Consider the following 15236-nt stretch of genomic DNA (forward strand, 5'->3'; position numbering starts at 1 on the left):
ACTGGGGGGCAGTCTGTAACACTGCCTGCTCAAGCATCACACAGGTGATTAAAAGTCAAATGTTAAACAGAGATACAAATTACCTCACTTAAGGTGGTCATCCATAGGTTTTGTTTTACTTTTACATTTTTAAATATAATTTCATATTTATAAAAAGTACAAAAGGGATACAAGAAATTCCTTATATATTTTATCCAATTCACTTATTGTTTACATTTTGCTTCATTTACTTTGTTTTAGCATATATTTGTATTTTTTTCTGAAACATCTGAAATTTAGCTGAGGATATTGTACTCCTTTTCCACTGCATATTTAACCTTGCATTTCCTAAAAACAAGGACATTCTCATACAGAACTCAATTACAACTATCTAAATAGGGAAATTTACTATTGATACAATAATCTAACCCATTATCCATAATTTCATCAATTGTGCCAATTGTAGGTTGGTTTTTAAATACCTTCTAGCTAGAATTTTTTGAAGGTCTATTTCAAAATATAAAATAGCATCATTACCTTACACCAGTGAGAATGGCACATATTAAAAAAACTAGCAACAACAAATGTTGGCGAGGGTGTGGAGAAAAAGGAACTCTTCTGCACTGTTGGTGGGAGTGCAAACTGGTCCAACCACTGTGGAAAGCTGTATGGAGATTTCTGGACCTACTAAACATAGAGCTTCCATATGATCCAGCAATTCCACTCCTAGGTATTTACCCAAAGGACACAGAAACATCAATTCCAAAGAACACCTGCACCCCTATGTTTATAGCAGCACTGTTTACAATAGCTAAGCTTTGGAAACAACCCAAATGCCCAAAAATAGATGACTGGATCAAGAAGATGTGGTACATATATACCATGGAATATTACTCAGCATTCAAAAAAGATAAACACATGCAATTTGCAGCAACATGGATGGCGCTGGAAGGGATCATGCTCAGCGAAATAAGCCAAAAAGAAAAAGAAAAATACCGGATGGTCTCACTCATAGCAGGAATCTAGAAAACTTAAATAAGGGACCAGGAAAATGAATATAAGAAAGTGAAAATCAAAATCAACAAAAAACTATGAACCAGAGACACTTTTAGGGGGGCGGGGGTGGGAGGGGAGGGATTGGGGTCAGAATGGGGGGGCTGCAATTGTATGGGGAATATAACAATAAAATTTATTAAAAAAAATAGCATCATTAAACATATCATCTTTAAAGTTGTGATCTCCTCTTAAGGTAATTCAGCTTCAGGACATAAACAAGATTAGTACATCTGCAGATGTTAAATAATCTTTATGTTCATCAGCTTCTTCCAACACCTTGGGTGCCTCTAGCCCTTCTGTCAGACCAAGCACAATTGGGTGAGTATGCTGTTTTCTTCACCATTCTCTGTGTGAATCACTAGCATAGTAAAACTCAGCAAAAATTTGTTGGTAGAATGAATGAAAGATTGGGGGAAAAAGCCACATTTTCCAACACTAGTAACTAAACTTCCTTCTTCACAACACATTCCAAATTTATTTCTGTCAGTTTACCAACATTTTAAAATAATTTATTCAGAGAATGGTTATTAAGAATCTATTATGTGTCAGGTTATGGATTAGAGACTAAGGATACAACAGTAAGCAAGACAGATGAGTGCTCTGCCCCAGGGTTTTCATTCCAGTGAAAGACAAATTGTATCTTAAATGTGTCTCTCCTTTCTACTTATGCTTGAATATACATTTGAATATCTAAATTTTAACATTCATATTGTGTGGCTTGCTGTACTAGTGTCTCAAATTGATTGATTTGTTTATTGTCTTCAGGGAGTTAATAGTACTTAGTTATTATAAGTTCAATATTAGGGCCTTGTTATCTGTGTTTGAGTCCTTTTCTGTTACTTTTTAGTTAAAGTGACAGTGAACAATTCTTTTTATTTTTGTCAGGTTCCCAGGAAAGGCGTTAGGAACAACTACGCTATAGGATTAGAGAAGATGATGTTTGTAAACCACTTAACAGAGTGACAGGCACATAGTCAATGTTTATTCACCATTGTTGGTAGAATTAACTATTAAATTTGAGGCCAACTATTTACATTTCTTTTCTTTTTATTTCTTATAGCAATTGCAAGATTGGAGGGTTTACAGGGAGGTAACAATAAATTTTCGATATGTCGAACTGAGTTGAAAACAATATAAAACTGAAGAAAAAAGATCACCTACATACAAATGATGAACATTGTTTAAAGCAAAAATTAAAAAAAAATAGCTGTTAACTACATTTTATTTCTTGGTAAATGAAGAGGAAATTCTGCATAGCATTAAGACAGAAAAACACTTCCCCACTCCCCCCACCAAATAAGTAAAAACAGATGGACAAAGATAAAATCAACGTATCTTGTAATTTAAGCTAGTTAGATAATCTGTATGTAGTTTGGGGTAAAAAAAGTCAGCATGACTCTCATATCTATTAGAGCATTGACCTAAACTTTTAAGTCCTCTCACATTCTTAGAAAGAGATGATGAATATATGCCATTCAACTTTCTCATTTTTGTGTTGTGATTTAGCATATTGAATTTCAAGAACAATTACAAGCAGTTAAATTATTATGTCAAAATATTATTTTCCCCATGGTTGAATATCTGTAATTTGATATTGATTTCTTCTGGGTTCTTATGTATGAGTTCTATAGTCAGATAGAGACCAGGAATTTTTCAAGGCATTACTTATACCTGGGTCTTTTACCTTCCCAGCTGCAACTTCCCACAGAGGACTAGAGTCACAGAAATTTTGGGAAGTAAATATCAATATTTATTTTTATTTATTTTTTCAATCATCATATGCTAGAAAATCAAATAATACTCTTGAAATACTTGAAAATAGAAATCCTCCTTGTTGGTTTTAATAATTACACACAATATAGGTGGTACAGTTTCCCAGCTGATCACACTGTACATGGCCAAGTGAGAGAGGCATGCAAGCCCCACAATTTATGAAATAACAAAAACAATCACCAGTGCTTTGTTTTTTAGGTATTCGGCACCTGATCCTTTCATGAGTATAAATGTTCATTCAACTACCTAATGAACCAATAGCTATGATAAACTAATGAATAAGTTTGTGTATACATGCACTTATAAAACTACAAATTATCTAGATCTGTAAAACTCATTTAATAAAACATGTGCATAAAGAGATATATAAATGATCATTTACTCTAATTTCTTACATCATTTTTCAGACATAGATGTGTTAAATCATTGTTAATATTTGCATTATGCCCTACTTTTGCTCTTTACTTCTAGAAAAGTAATAACTTTCAGTATTCTTATAGGAATACTCTGATAATCACATTATTCAGAGAAAAATCACTGATCTGCATGACAGTACCAAAATTGAGAACAATATATTTTACTAATTGCACAATTAAGAACAACATGTGTTACAAATGATTTACTCTTCTAGTAGAGCAAACTGCAGATCTCTCCTTTCAGGGCTAAAATTATGTATGGCCCAGGTTCAGGAGGAAGACAGTGCATCTGCTTCCACACCTGGAATGCCCTCTGATACACAAAATGAAAATTCTTCAGATAAACATTGTGTTATTCAAGCATTGTTCTGCCCATACCTGACTTGTGCTTACATGTGCTTATGCTGGGAGGTACTTCACCATCAGGCTCTGAAAAGCATTCTTCTCTTCATCAAAGTGACCATTTTCACATCCCTCAGGGCCATGTGTCAGAGAGGCAAAGGGATGGTAGCCCCTTGGCTCCATAGGTGTGGTCCGGCTCTGCCCAGTGGGAAGTCAGGAGCCTGGGAATGGCCGTTTTAATCTCCTCTTCTCTCCAGAAGGTTTAATGGGTAACTGTGATGCTTTTCTCTGTGACAGCAGAGTTCTGAGCACATCTGTATCAGATTCAAAGAAGAGTGATTCTTTCCTTCGTATGTTGGGGCTCTCACCTAGTGCAGAAACCCATGGGGTTGTAACTTTGGGGGGATGAGGTAGTGAGAGGGCAGCCCTGGTTGCTGGGTCTGCGTGATGCATCATCACCTCTTGCATGTCCTCTCAGTCAGCAAGACCCTCAGCCAATAACAGCAAATCCTTTTTGTATCAAGTTTCTCTTTTATCCATACTCTTCTTTTTAATAGAGGGTTCTGAGTTGCATGAGGTTGTTGGAGGTTTGCTGTTTATCACATCAGACAGCCTTCTCTCTAGATACCCACCATCTGGCAGTTTGGTTGATTTTAGGTGAAAGTCTACATGTGCCACAACCAACGAAGGGATGAAGAATTTAGGGATGTGATCAGGAGTCATCACTACTCGGAAAATGTCCTTGTCCTTGCTTTTTAGTTTATCTTTTGCTGCGGACTTTTCCAGTCTGGAACTGGTCCAAGCAAACAGGCTTTCAATAGCACTCTCCATGGCGAGCTGAGATGCTGCCAACAGCATGATTTCACCTTAGGGTGGATTGAGTCCCAGACTGTGTACTGATTGAAATCTCTTTCCTGAAGTACTGGAGGGACACTCATCTTTCATTAAACCATATAGCTCATCTTAAGTCATGTCATGGTCAGACATCATTGGCATGGCAACAGGAGATAAATGGCCTGCTACACTCCAACTCAGTTCTCCCAGTGATTCATGTAGCACTATAACATTAACAAAAATCAGTCTGTCTTTTTTTTTTTTTAACTTTACCAATTCAAGTGTAGAGTTTAGGAAACAGAATGGCCTAAGGTACTATAATTCAGTAAATTTATCTTGAAAAATACAAGCAAATTTGTAATGTTTGCTGCTAAAATATTAACAGGATGGCTTGTTAATGTTCCAAACATGTATAAAAGGATTTAGTTGTGGTTAGACTCACTAGGTGGCTTAGTAATTGACAGTGTATTTTTATTGTTAACATTCATGTTTGTTCCATTTCCAGAGACATCTTGAAAATGCCAATAAAATTTGTGAAAGGGTAGGGAAGAGATATTTTTGAAGGGTTAGTTCACAAATTACTTACACATATATAATGCTTGATAAATCATCAATCTGTCACTTTAAATGAAAGAAATTCTAATCATCTAGCAATGTGCTAATTCACCTGAAAGAATTAAAAAATGTACTCTTTGACCTTCGGGAGCATAAGCCATAGTATTCTTGAAAATAAAGTATTCTTGAAAATATGGCACACGTAAAAGAACAGTATAAATGAAAATACTGAATTATGTGCCATTCAGAAGTCTCACTTTCTGAATTGAGTTACCCTAGATGCTGATGCTCTGTCAACCTGCCTGGTTTCTAAGAGGCCACAGTCTAGTGGAACTGTTGAAGTTCAGTTTCAGTGGGGCTTCTGATTCTTTCCTCAGTCCTCCTTCATTCAACAAGCAAAATGGAACTTGGAAGAACCTCCTTTGCTTTTCATTCATTTATTAGAGTAAAACAAAACTAAATCTTAGTAGGGACCTGTATTTGTGATCTGATAGTGTCCCAGGAAGCTTTTCTATATTACCCCTGTCACTCACTCTTAGAGGTGGCAAATAGTGAGAACCTGTCTCTGCAGTCCACTGTTGCTTTTTTTGGTGAGGATGCAGCTGTGTTGTGGTGAAAAGTCAGAGGAGTATGGTGACCAAGACCCCTCTAGGCTGCTGCCCTGGATCTGCTGGAGGACAACCCTTTTGGAGGCCTCAGTTTAACTTAGAGCTGACTCTTGTTATGAGGGCTAAAGAATCAACTTCTCTAAAATATGGTATAGTAACAAAAGGCTAAGCACTCATTTACTAATAAATAAACCGTCTGTTCACATAAACAGTGAAATATTCCCTATACCTATTCTTAGCATTGAGGATACCAAGCTAAAAATAATAGATCTTTCTCCCTCTCACAGAGCTTCCAACCTAGTAAATTAGGGATGTGGAAGATGAGGAAAAAATATGATTAAATACAGAGAAAGAAAAGGATCATAAAAAATACTAGGTTAGGTGATTGCTGAAGAAATCCGCAGCCACTGCAGCATGAGTTCGATCCCTGCCCAGGGACCTAACCCACATGGCACAGCAGACCTCTCCTGTCTCGCCTGCTGGTCCCCTCAGCAGTGTATTTCAGTCAATCCACATGTTCTGTTCCCCACTCTATCTCTGCTGAATTCTCTCAACCTCTGCCCCTCTGGCCAGTACCCCAATTTTTGTATGCATAAATAAATCAATCTTTCAAAAAATGCTAGGTTAAAAAAACATAAACGAATAAGACTACCTTAACTGTATATAGTTTTCTGTAAGAAGAATAAAAAACAGCAGGACCTGAATTTTCTGGCTCCTGACTTGTTTTCTTCTCTCTCAAACCAGCCCTGGCCACGTTTTCCAGGATCTGCTTAGATTCTGGCACTCTTTGTACCTTATAATATCCCAGGCTAGACAGATAGATCACTCTTAGAAACTCCATTTGTTGTTCTGGCATCCTGGGGATCCTCTCAGGTTTTTGGATAGGAACAGTAAGTTGCAGAGACCAGAAAGAAGGAAGAAACAGAGAGAAAGAATTAAGGCCAAAAATGAAGACGGAGAGAGAGAACCAAAAAATGGGCCTGGAGGGAAAAAAATGCTTATAAGTCAGCATTTGTTTATTTCCCTGACTTTAGAAGCTCACAATAAGAATTTCATTCTTTTAGCCTTTAATACACTTTTTACTAGTTCCACAAAATACAGCATTTGGCAACATCTAGTTATATAGTTATGGCTATTTTTTTTTAAACAAAAGCTGATTTGAATTAAAGTAAGCAATAAACTAATACTGAAATCAATGATAGTGATTTATTCTAACCTGCAACACAGAATGAAAATCCAGAATTACAACCTGGTTCAGAAGAGAAAACAAGACAAGGCACAGCTGCCATAATTCTTTTTCACTCCTGTTTCTGCCTCTCCCTACATCTCTGCTTTTTCCATCTCTCCCTGTGCAGATTCTTTGGTTGCAGGCTTGGTTTCTGGGACACAAAATTAGTTGGAATGCAAGATGAGTATCAGCAATCACTGTGAAGGGAAGGGGAGGAAATGGAATTAGGCAGAGGAAAAAAATCAAATTGGGATTCATGTCCATGCGGGTCTTGGCAGCAAACTCTGGAGCAAGAATTACCCATGAAGGTTGAAGTTGGCCCTGCCTTCCTCAGGCAGGGATTTGGGTTGCCTCAGAAGAGGTGAAAGATCATGATATCAGATACAAGGTGTCTCTGGCTCCCTGGAGCTAAGCAGGGGCTGACGAGGGACTGACCACTGACCTCACTTCCCATAAGTGGCAACAAGTATTTCCTCAAAAAGACTCTGGGTGGCACATCTCCATGCCCACCACCCTCTAACTGCCTTGTTCTCAGGGTCATTCCATGGCAGCTGAGGCTCTTTCACAAGCTGTCTAGACACTTTACAATTGAGACTTAGAAGGTAAGAATGTCCCTTTACCACTTGTGTGTTCTCAAGAGACTGAGCAATTAAAAACTAGACTCCAGATCACCATCACTATAGGAAGAGTTACATCCAGTTGCATCCAGTAACTCCGGGGAGATACTTGATTGGTTTTTGGCAGGACTAATCTTGAGAAAAGGAAATTTTATAGTTAGGCTTTGACGGAATAAAGGGATTCCAGTGAGAAGAAATAAAAGAATATTAGAAAATAGAATACTGAAGATCTTTGTGGAGTATCTTTTCCATATGCCCATGAGGAGGACAAAATGATTTTAAAAATGTGTACAAGAGCCTATGTTGACAACTTTAGTTTCTGCCTCTAATGTACCACTAATTAAATGTCTGGCATTGTTCAAGGCACTTAGATGCACTGTGCTCCTGTTTTTTATTATGTTAAACAAGGGATTGGGATGAGATGTCATTTTTATTGTACTTTTGCTTGAAATATCTAAGAATATAGATAAGGTAGGACATAGAAATTAGAGTTATGCTAGAAGGGATAAACTTCTGAATTCAGCTTTTCTGAGACCTACCCTTGACAGGACATGTCTTCTCTGTCCCTAGTCTGTTATTTTATAGTATGTCTTGACAGAGATTTTTTAAATTCTTAATATAAAATGCATTTCATGAGAGGAATGAAGTAAAACTTAGCTCTTATGGAGATAAAGTCAGCCATAAAATGAATACTTCAAACCATAAACTTCACTGAAGCCAGCCCTTTCAATTAGACCTCATTTTAAGCATCCATGATGTTTTCATCTTTTTCTCAGTCATCAGGATTTTTCATGAAGCAGGCATAAACTCAGTAATGGATTAATAGCTCTGTGATTAATAGAAGAGTTGCAAAATCATCAATTTTAATTACTGTAGTTTATATATGGGAAATTGTACTATAATGGTGTATGAAGATAATGTTTACAATTGCCACACCTCATGCTTGCCCTATCTGACCAATTTTCTTGTATGATAGTAAAACATGTGCATAAATAAGGTTGATATAAATAAACACAAATGAGCTTGCTCTCTCAAAGAAATCCTTTAAAAACATTAATTTTGCAGAGTAAAGGATTGGTACATAGTTCATATGGTTTTGAGTAATCATCTATTGGGATATTTAGACATAAAGTGCCTATAGTTTCTACCTGTATACAGTCATTAAAGTTGGTAATTATATTTGAAATTATGTTATCTAACCTTGTTCATTTTTATGGAGGATATATCTGAACCCCTGAAAGATGAAGAGATGTGACTAATGTTCACAGTCTTATGAGCAGAACCTGGGCCCGAGTTCATGCTTCTATGCTGAGTACACAACAGAGGTGAAGTGACCCTTGTCTTCCATGCCCTCAGCATGAGAAATCACTTCCAAAGGTTATGGATTCAATCTTTATTATTGTGCCCAGTAGAGAGATGCTTCTGTGTGCATTGTCTTCCAATACTTATGCCAGCATATTCAATAGCACAGGACATTTACATGGGAACATGTAACTCTAGTGAGAATGACATAGTTAGAGTCATAGCCTTTAAGAATCACAATATAGGGCCTCCCCTGGTGGTGCAGTGGTTGAGCGCTGGGCTGCAGAGCTGCCCGCAGCCTCTGCAGCGCCGGTTCAATCCCCGGCCAAAGGTGAGGGTCCCACATGGTGCAACGGACCTCTCCTGCCACTCGCTGCTCCTCTCAGCAGTGTATTTTGTCAGTCTGCCTGTTCTGTTCCCGGCTCTGGCTCTGGTGAATTCTCTCACCCTCCCATGCTTCTGACTGTATCCAGTGCTTGTATAAATAAATCTAAAAAAAAAAAAAAAGAATCACAATAAAAAGAGATCTTAAGAGTTAGTTACTATAGTCCTTTATTCCATGTGTGACTCTCAAAAAAAGGGTGATAGAATCCCTGATGAAGCACCTACAAAAACAACTTACTTCATTATCAAAATATGATAATGAGCTCATAGTCCAGTTGAAGGAAAAAGTTAGGTAACTGAACTCCTATAAAATTCTTATTTAACTAAAATGTAAGTTATGCACAGTCAATCAAGGAGCAAAATAGATTGAGGGAATGTGTCTATAAAGTGAGAAGAGGCAAAGGTTTCCGATGCATGGACATTGTTGTACTTGTGGAATTAACTCAAGTTCCGGAAACAGTGGTTAAAGGTATCTTCCAATTTTATAATTTTAGAGATGGAGAGTAGTCTCAGAGTAACTTCTCAGTGTTCTGTAGGTTCTTTGTGATAGAACCAAGGAAGGCTTTCCTGAGAGAAACCAAGGCTTAACGTGCCCATAAAGGACCATCAAGGGCTGGAAGAGCATTTAATACCAAAGGAACATACACTGTGTGGAGTTGTCAAGGTAACAGCGAGCAGCTCAGGATGTTGAAGCCATGTAGTACCAGGGAGGAACAAGATTGAGAAAAACCATTATTTGTCAACATAAAATTTAAAAATCTCCAGTGCTTCTCTGGGTAACTTTATTGCCCAGTTCCAGTCTTTCTTAACCTCCATGTCAGAAAACTCTTCCTTCTGACTAACCTGATTTGGTTACTATCATCACCTAGATAGAATGATATAAAATAAATGCATAAAATTGCTTTTTATGCATTGTTTTTGCTGAAATAAAAGGCTCTTCAGTGTTTCATAATAATTTTCCTAATGTGTACCTTGTAAAGAACAGGGCCATGGATTTCCGTTATCACTTTCTTCTTATCTTGAAACAGAAGCTGGACTAAGACACTGCAGAAACTTCCTGCAAGAACTTCTCTCACTCCGCCCTTTTATTTGGTTTCTCTTGGCTTTCATCCATTTAACTTTTCTCCACTAACATGTCAGAACTATCATTCACTTCCCAGAGCCTCCCTTCTGTCTGCTTCTTGTCCACTTGCTCAGATTCAGCCTCAGGTCTGAGGAGGTAGGCAGGTATGAGCTATCTCATCACATCCCCTGCAGACGTGTGGCTGATGTTGGATAGAAAGTAAATAAATGCTACCCTCTACTGTTTTTCATCTGTAAATATGAGAGTGAATTCTGGAGACTTAAAGGTGAAATCCTGTCTGCTTACAGACGAAATAGCTATGTGAAGCCTTAAAAGCCTATAATTTACCCAGGAGTTGAAACATATGTACTCTCGAAATAACCAAAACAAAGAAATAATCTATTTTAAAGCCATGAACATTAGAGTCTCTTAGCTCTAAATTATACCTTCCATTAAAGTGGAAAGAAACCTCTGGGATGTGTTGTACAGATAAACAATCCATGTGTGTGCTTGTGAGTCTCCTGGGAGCTTTGTGGTACTTGGGGCTTATGATTCACCATGAGAAGGAACAGGGTCCCTCACTGAAAATGGGGGATGTCTGCTGAGTAAACAATTATGTAGTCTGTTACAGAGAAAGGTATGGAGTCCAGATGGGAATGTCCTGAAAATGAGCCAGTGTACATCATGGCAGGATGAGAAAATTTTAGGGGCATCTGAAATAATAGAATTCAGGTATTTAGAGACACGGCAGGATATTCTCCTTGTGGATCACTTTCCCTTCTCATCCTCATCTGAATCTACTGTCCTGTTGTAACACTCAAAGGTGAGAACACTGTGTATGGTTTGGGACAGTGAACAACAAAACCCCTCCCACCAGTTACTAATATTAAACCTGAAACACTGATAGTTATGGCTGTAGTTCCAGGGCACTCTAAAATGATACTGACTCTAACTTGGGAATTAGAAATTATAAAATTTATTTATTTATTGGTTAAACCACGTACTCACCATGTAATTTGAAACTAGCCTCTAGACTTCTAGGGCAGGGAGAATGAAGAAAAAGGCAGGCCACTATAGAATTGTAGGAAGCAGAGAATTTACTTAAAAGATTTATGCCTGTCCCCCACCCCTACTCTCACCAAATCTCAAAAGTTTAAGAGGCTTGATCTGTGTTCAGTCATGTATGCAGCTCAAATAGTCCCAACATGTTACACATTACTATACAGTTTTTCAAGATTGTATCCTCGGAGCAGCTGCTGTGAATGCACATTCCAAGAGGCAAGACTATGTAATGCAAGTTCTAAGAGGAACTGGATCCTCCTCTTGTGTCCAGTTCACAGGTCAATTGTCACTTGTGTTCTCTTGATTGACTTTTTAGCAGTGGGATATGGGCTAAATAAAAGTCTAAGAGTATAATTTCAGGCATCATCCAATGGATAATGTTTTTGTGCAGAGAGTATAGTAAGGGGAGAAGGTAGGAATTAGGCTTTTGTCTAGGACCCTTTAACAATTCTTGCCAACCAACATGAAAAGCCAGTACTGGAAGTGCATACTATGGTTAATTTTACTTTGGGGCAAGCATGAATGAGTGCATAATTTTTTTTTTGCTCTATGCTCCCATGCTGACCAAATCCTGGTTCCTTGTCATATTTCCCTTTCCTAAAAAAAATTAGGGCTGTGTTAAAAGTATGTTGCATACAATCTAGAATGCACCTCATCTGATGCTATCTATTGACAGCTTTATTTCTTCTTCGCTATTTCAACCTGCCCATGTTGTGTAGTTGATGTCTTACATTGTCTGTGACTTCAGCAATTTCAAAAGCTGGTGTTGACCTCTGTAAAGTATTCTCTGATTGGAAGTTATTCAATTAAGAGCCATGAAAAATCTATAACATATTGCATTCTCCTGTTTAGATATAGCAACTTAATTTGCAAATCAAAACATGGGAACTAAGAAAGAAATTTATTTCAATAAGTAATGCATTCATATGAAAATTCTCATATTTTCATAAAAAATAAATTCATATTTACTTGCACAATTATATTCCTAATTACTAACACATTATACAGTGATCATTAAAATTATTATTTTAACCAACTACTGTCATTTGCAATACTTTTTAATACAGCAGTTGAAAACAGTTCACACAATAAGTACTTTTAAGAGAAATGCTTCAATTTTATTCTAGGCAGCATTATATTAAACTTTTCAGGGCATTTCTATGATATGTGAGAAAAACAGGCAAGGATATTTTGAAATGGCATAAACCAAAAGCACCCATGCCCTTGAGTTCTCTGCAGGTGGGAGGTAAGCAGAGTCACAGTGATTTCAGCCACAAATTACTGTTCTGTTTTGTTTTAATTGTAGGGTTAACTTACTTTAGGTTGGCAAATGAATGTGTTTTGCATTCCTGCCAGTATAAACTATCTAGTCAGATTGAAGTCTACTTAATTAAATAGCAACAAAGCATTCTGAAAAACTTTGTTTCATTTGAATTTTTACACTGGCTTATATGGTCTTTAATTCTGCATAGGTAGCTTTTGATATCCATTTACCTTGGATGCAGCCAGGTTGAGGGATTGGGGGAGAGGTAGGGAAATGGGGGACTGTATATAAAATTTTGTAATGTGGAAATCTAGTAAGACTTACTAGCATAATCATGATCACCTGGTTTGCTGGAGCACAGACTCATTGAGCCCATATAGCTGCACTTGCTATTTCATCCTATATGAGTTTAAATTAATTTCTTGCTTAAATATAACGAACATGCTCTATGAAGAATAACCAGAAACCATTGTGTAAAAAAAGAGTTTGGACTTAGGTTGCAATTGAAGAGATCAGAGGGTGCAGGATAGTCACTCTCCAGATGCTTCTCTTGAGGAAAGCATCAAAGAGTCAAGCATGACTGAATTTTCTAGAGAAAAGTAATATTTCTGTTTGAGACAATTATGGGAAATGAAATTATTCCAGGAAATAACTGTTTACCTTAAAATTTGCACAATGAAATATATTCTAATGGTAACCTAACAATGTTTAGAAGTTTGAGGACAAATGGATATGTAAGTCATCCCTTAGTTTTTCTTCCTATTTTTTCAGCAAATATACCAGTTTCTCCTGTATATAGTAAATCATGCTGTGTTAAACCTATAGATATGCCCAGATACTTACAGATCTATCTTCAAACAGAGAAAATGACTAATTCTCATGAACCATATGAATAATATGAAGAAAGAAAAAGTAGGACATTTAGAAATGATGAATTGAGGACTTGAGATGGAGTTTCTAGAAGACTCCCATCAGCTGTGTCTGAACCCTCATGGTCCTATGGGAAATGAGACAGAGGAAAAAGTTGTAGACTTGACTATGTCTTACCACTGTAACTCCTTATTCTCTAGTAAACCAGTCCCTCTGACAAACTTTCATTTTCTAAGCTATCAGGGAGACCCAGAAAGTAAAAATGCTTGCTCTGGAACTAAGTTTTGGTTTTGCATTTGTAGATATTTCAAGTCATCACTTAACAAATTGCAATATTTTTAAAAACAAGTCTAATATATATTTAACAAATTAATTCAATAATTTGTTACTGATTTCAGGAGTAAGATTCTCAGAGAAAATGTAAAAAATGTTCACTTCTCCAGTGTTGTATCATTAGTATATGAAACCTTACTAAACATCAATTTTACAATTTTTTCCCTTGGGGTTTAATTTTCTTTCCAAATAGTTTGACCAAGGCCAGGGAAGTATATAGAAAGATAGTGAGAATAGGTAAAATCAATCAATCAGGATATTTATTCAGGGACTCTAAGTGTGCATTATGTCCCTTCTTGCAGAGTTCATTCATATCCCAAATGTTCTAGATTAATGGGAAGAAAGCCCTAAATATCTGAAGCATGCCATAAAATTACAGGTGTAGGTTAGTTGTATTTAATCACAAAGTACAGAATTGGATGTGACTTAGAGTATAGATCAAACTATTTTATGGGGAGTTTTGTTCACCCTGATAAAAGCCTGTAAAGGGGCTCACAGCAGAAATCTGGCTGTATTTTGGTTTTACATCATAATGCATATGATCAAGTTTCCTATGAGGCAAAGCAAAATAGCTCAACTAAGACATGCTTTGTGTGTTTGACCTAGGTTGAAGTGAGATTCAGAAAAAAAGAGAATATGTCATCAAAGGATTTGAAGACCATCTTGCATCTTTGTCAAAATCAAAACTATAGGTATGTTGCTATTGTTTTGAGTTACTTCCGTTTACCTCCTTGGAGAAAGAGAGATCCTCTTTTATGGCTATAAGTGATGCCGGCGTGTGTAACAACTGTTGCCGCTTTACCACGAGTTCTTGTCTCGCGAAACCGTAGAAAGGAATTCACAGACTTTTGGAGTAAGTAAGCAGAGAGAGACAAATCTTGTCTTTGAAAGAAAAGTTTATTTAGGAAGAAAAGAGACAGAAGAAAGACTCCCAGGTATAAAGTACCTGGGAGGGGCCAAGATGAGCCCGTATGGGATATTACATTGGCAATATATACTTTTTCTCTCTCATTATGTTAAAAGTTCAGTCTCTCTTCCTGATTGGCTAGCTCTCAGGGGGTACTAAGGAATTTCACATTCCTTATTTTAACAGTATTTTCTTTTCCCATTTGTTATGCTTATCACTTTACCTTTATGGTCTAGCCCTCCCGGTGAGCATCTTTATGCTTTATCTTAACATCTGAAGAAAACCAGGACCATCCTTAACAAGATTATCTGTGGTGCTAGGATGTTTGTTTTTCCCCTAGTATTAACAGTGGTGTTTGTTTTTCCCAGTGGAATTGGTTGCATTTCCTTGGTTATCCTTATCTCTGAAGCCTCCCTAAATTCTTCAGAGGTCCCCTCCTGCACTGTCCCTAAAACTGCCTAATAACCCTAGCTTGCCCTGTCTCATAAGGATGGCCAAATGCAGGACATCTTTCACTGGACACATGGAATAAGTAGCTATTTATTAGTCATATGAATTGTGAATTCTAGGGGGGTGGGTGGAACCTGTTTGCCACTTAAGACTGTGACCTGTTCACTCAGGAAGTGAGTGAACCAGGCTGTTG

General features: G+C 37.2%; 1 protein-coding gene across 5 annotated transcripts in view; it reads left to right on the top strand.

Moving 5' to 3' along the window:
- SYT4 (synaptotagmin 4) overlaps positions 1-15236 on the top strand; it is a 291633-nt gene that overhangs the window by 113960 nt on the left and 162437 nt on the right. For 2 of the 5 annotated variants that reach the window (XM_054694071.1, XM_054694072.1), the window contains exon 2: positions 14293-14378. In XM_054694071.1, the coding sequence (XP_054550046.1) occupies positions 14293-14378 (86 nt within the window). Of the gene's footprint in view, positions 1-10959; positions 10981-11485; positions 11498-14292; positions 14379-15236 lie in introns of those variants that run through there. The other 3 variants (XM_054694073.1, XM_054694074.1, XM_037509711.2) reach the window with 3 other exon arrangements.

This window comes from Talpa occidentalis, unplaced genomic scaffold (assembly GCF_014898055.3).
Source record: "Talpa occidentalis isolate TD23 unplaced genomic scaffold, MPIMG_talOcc4v2.1 talOcc4.13, whole genome shotgun sequence".
Classification (NCBI taxonomy): domain Eukaryota; kingdom Metazoa; phylum Chordata; class Mammalia; order Eulipotyphla; family Talpidae; genus Talpa; species Talpa occidentalis.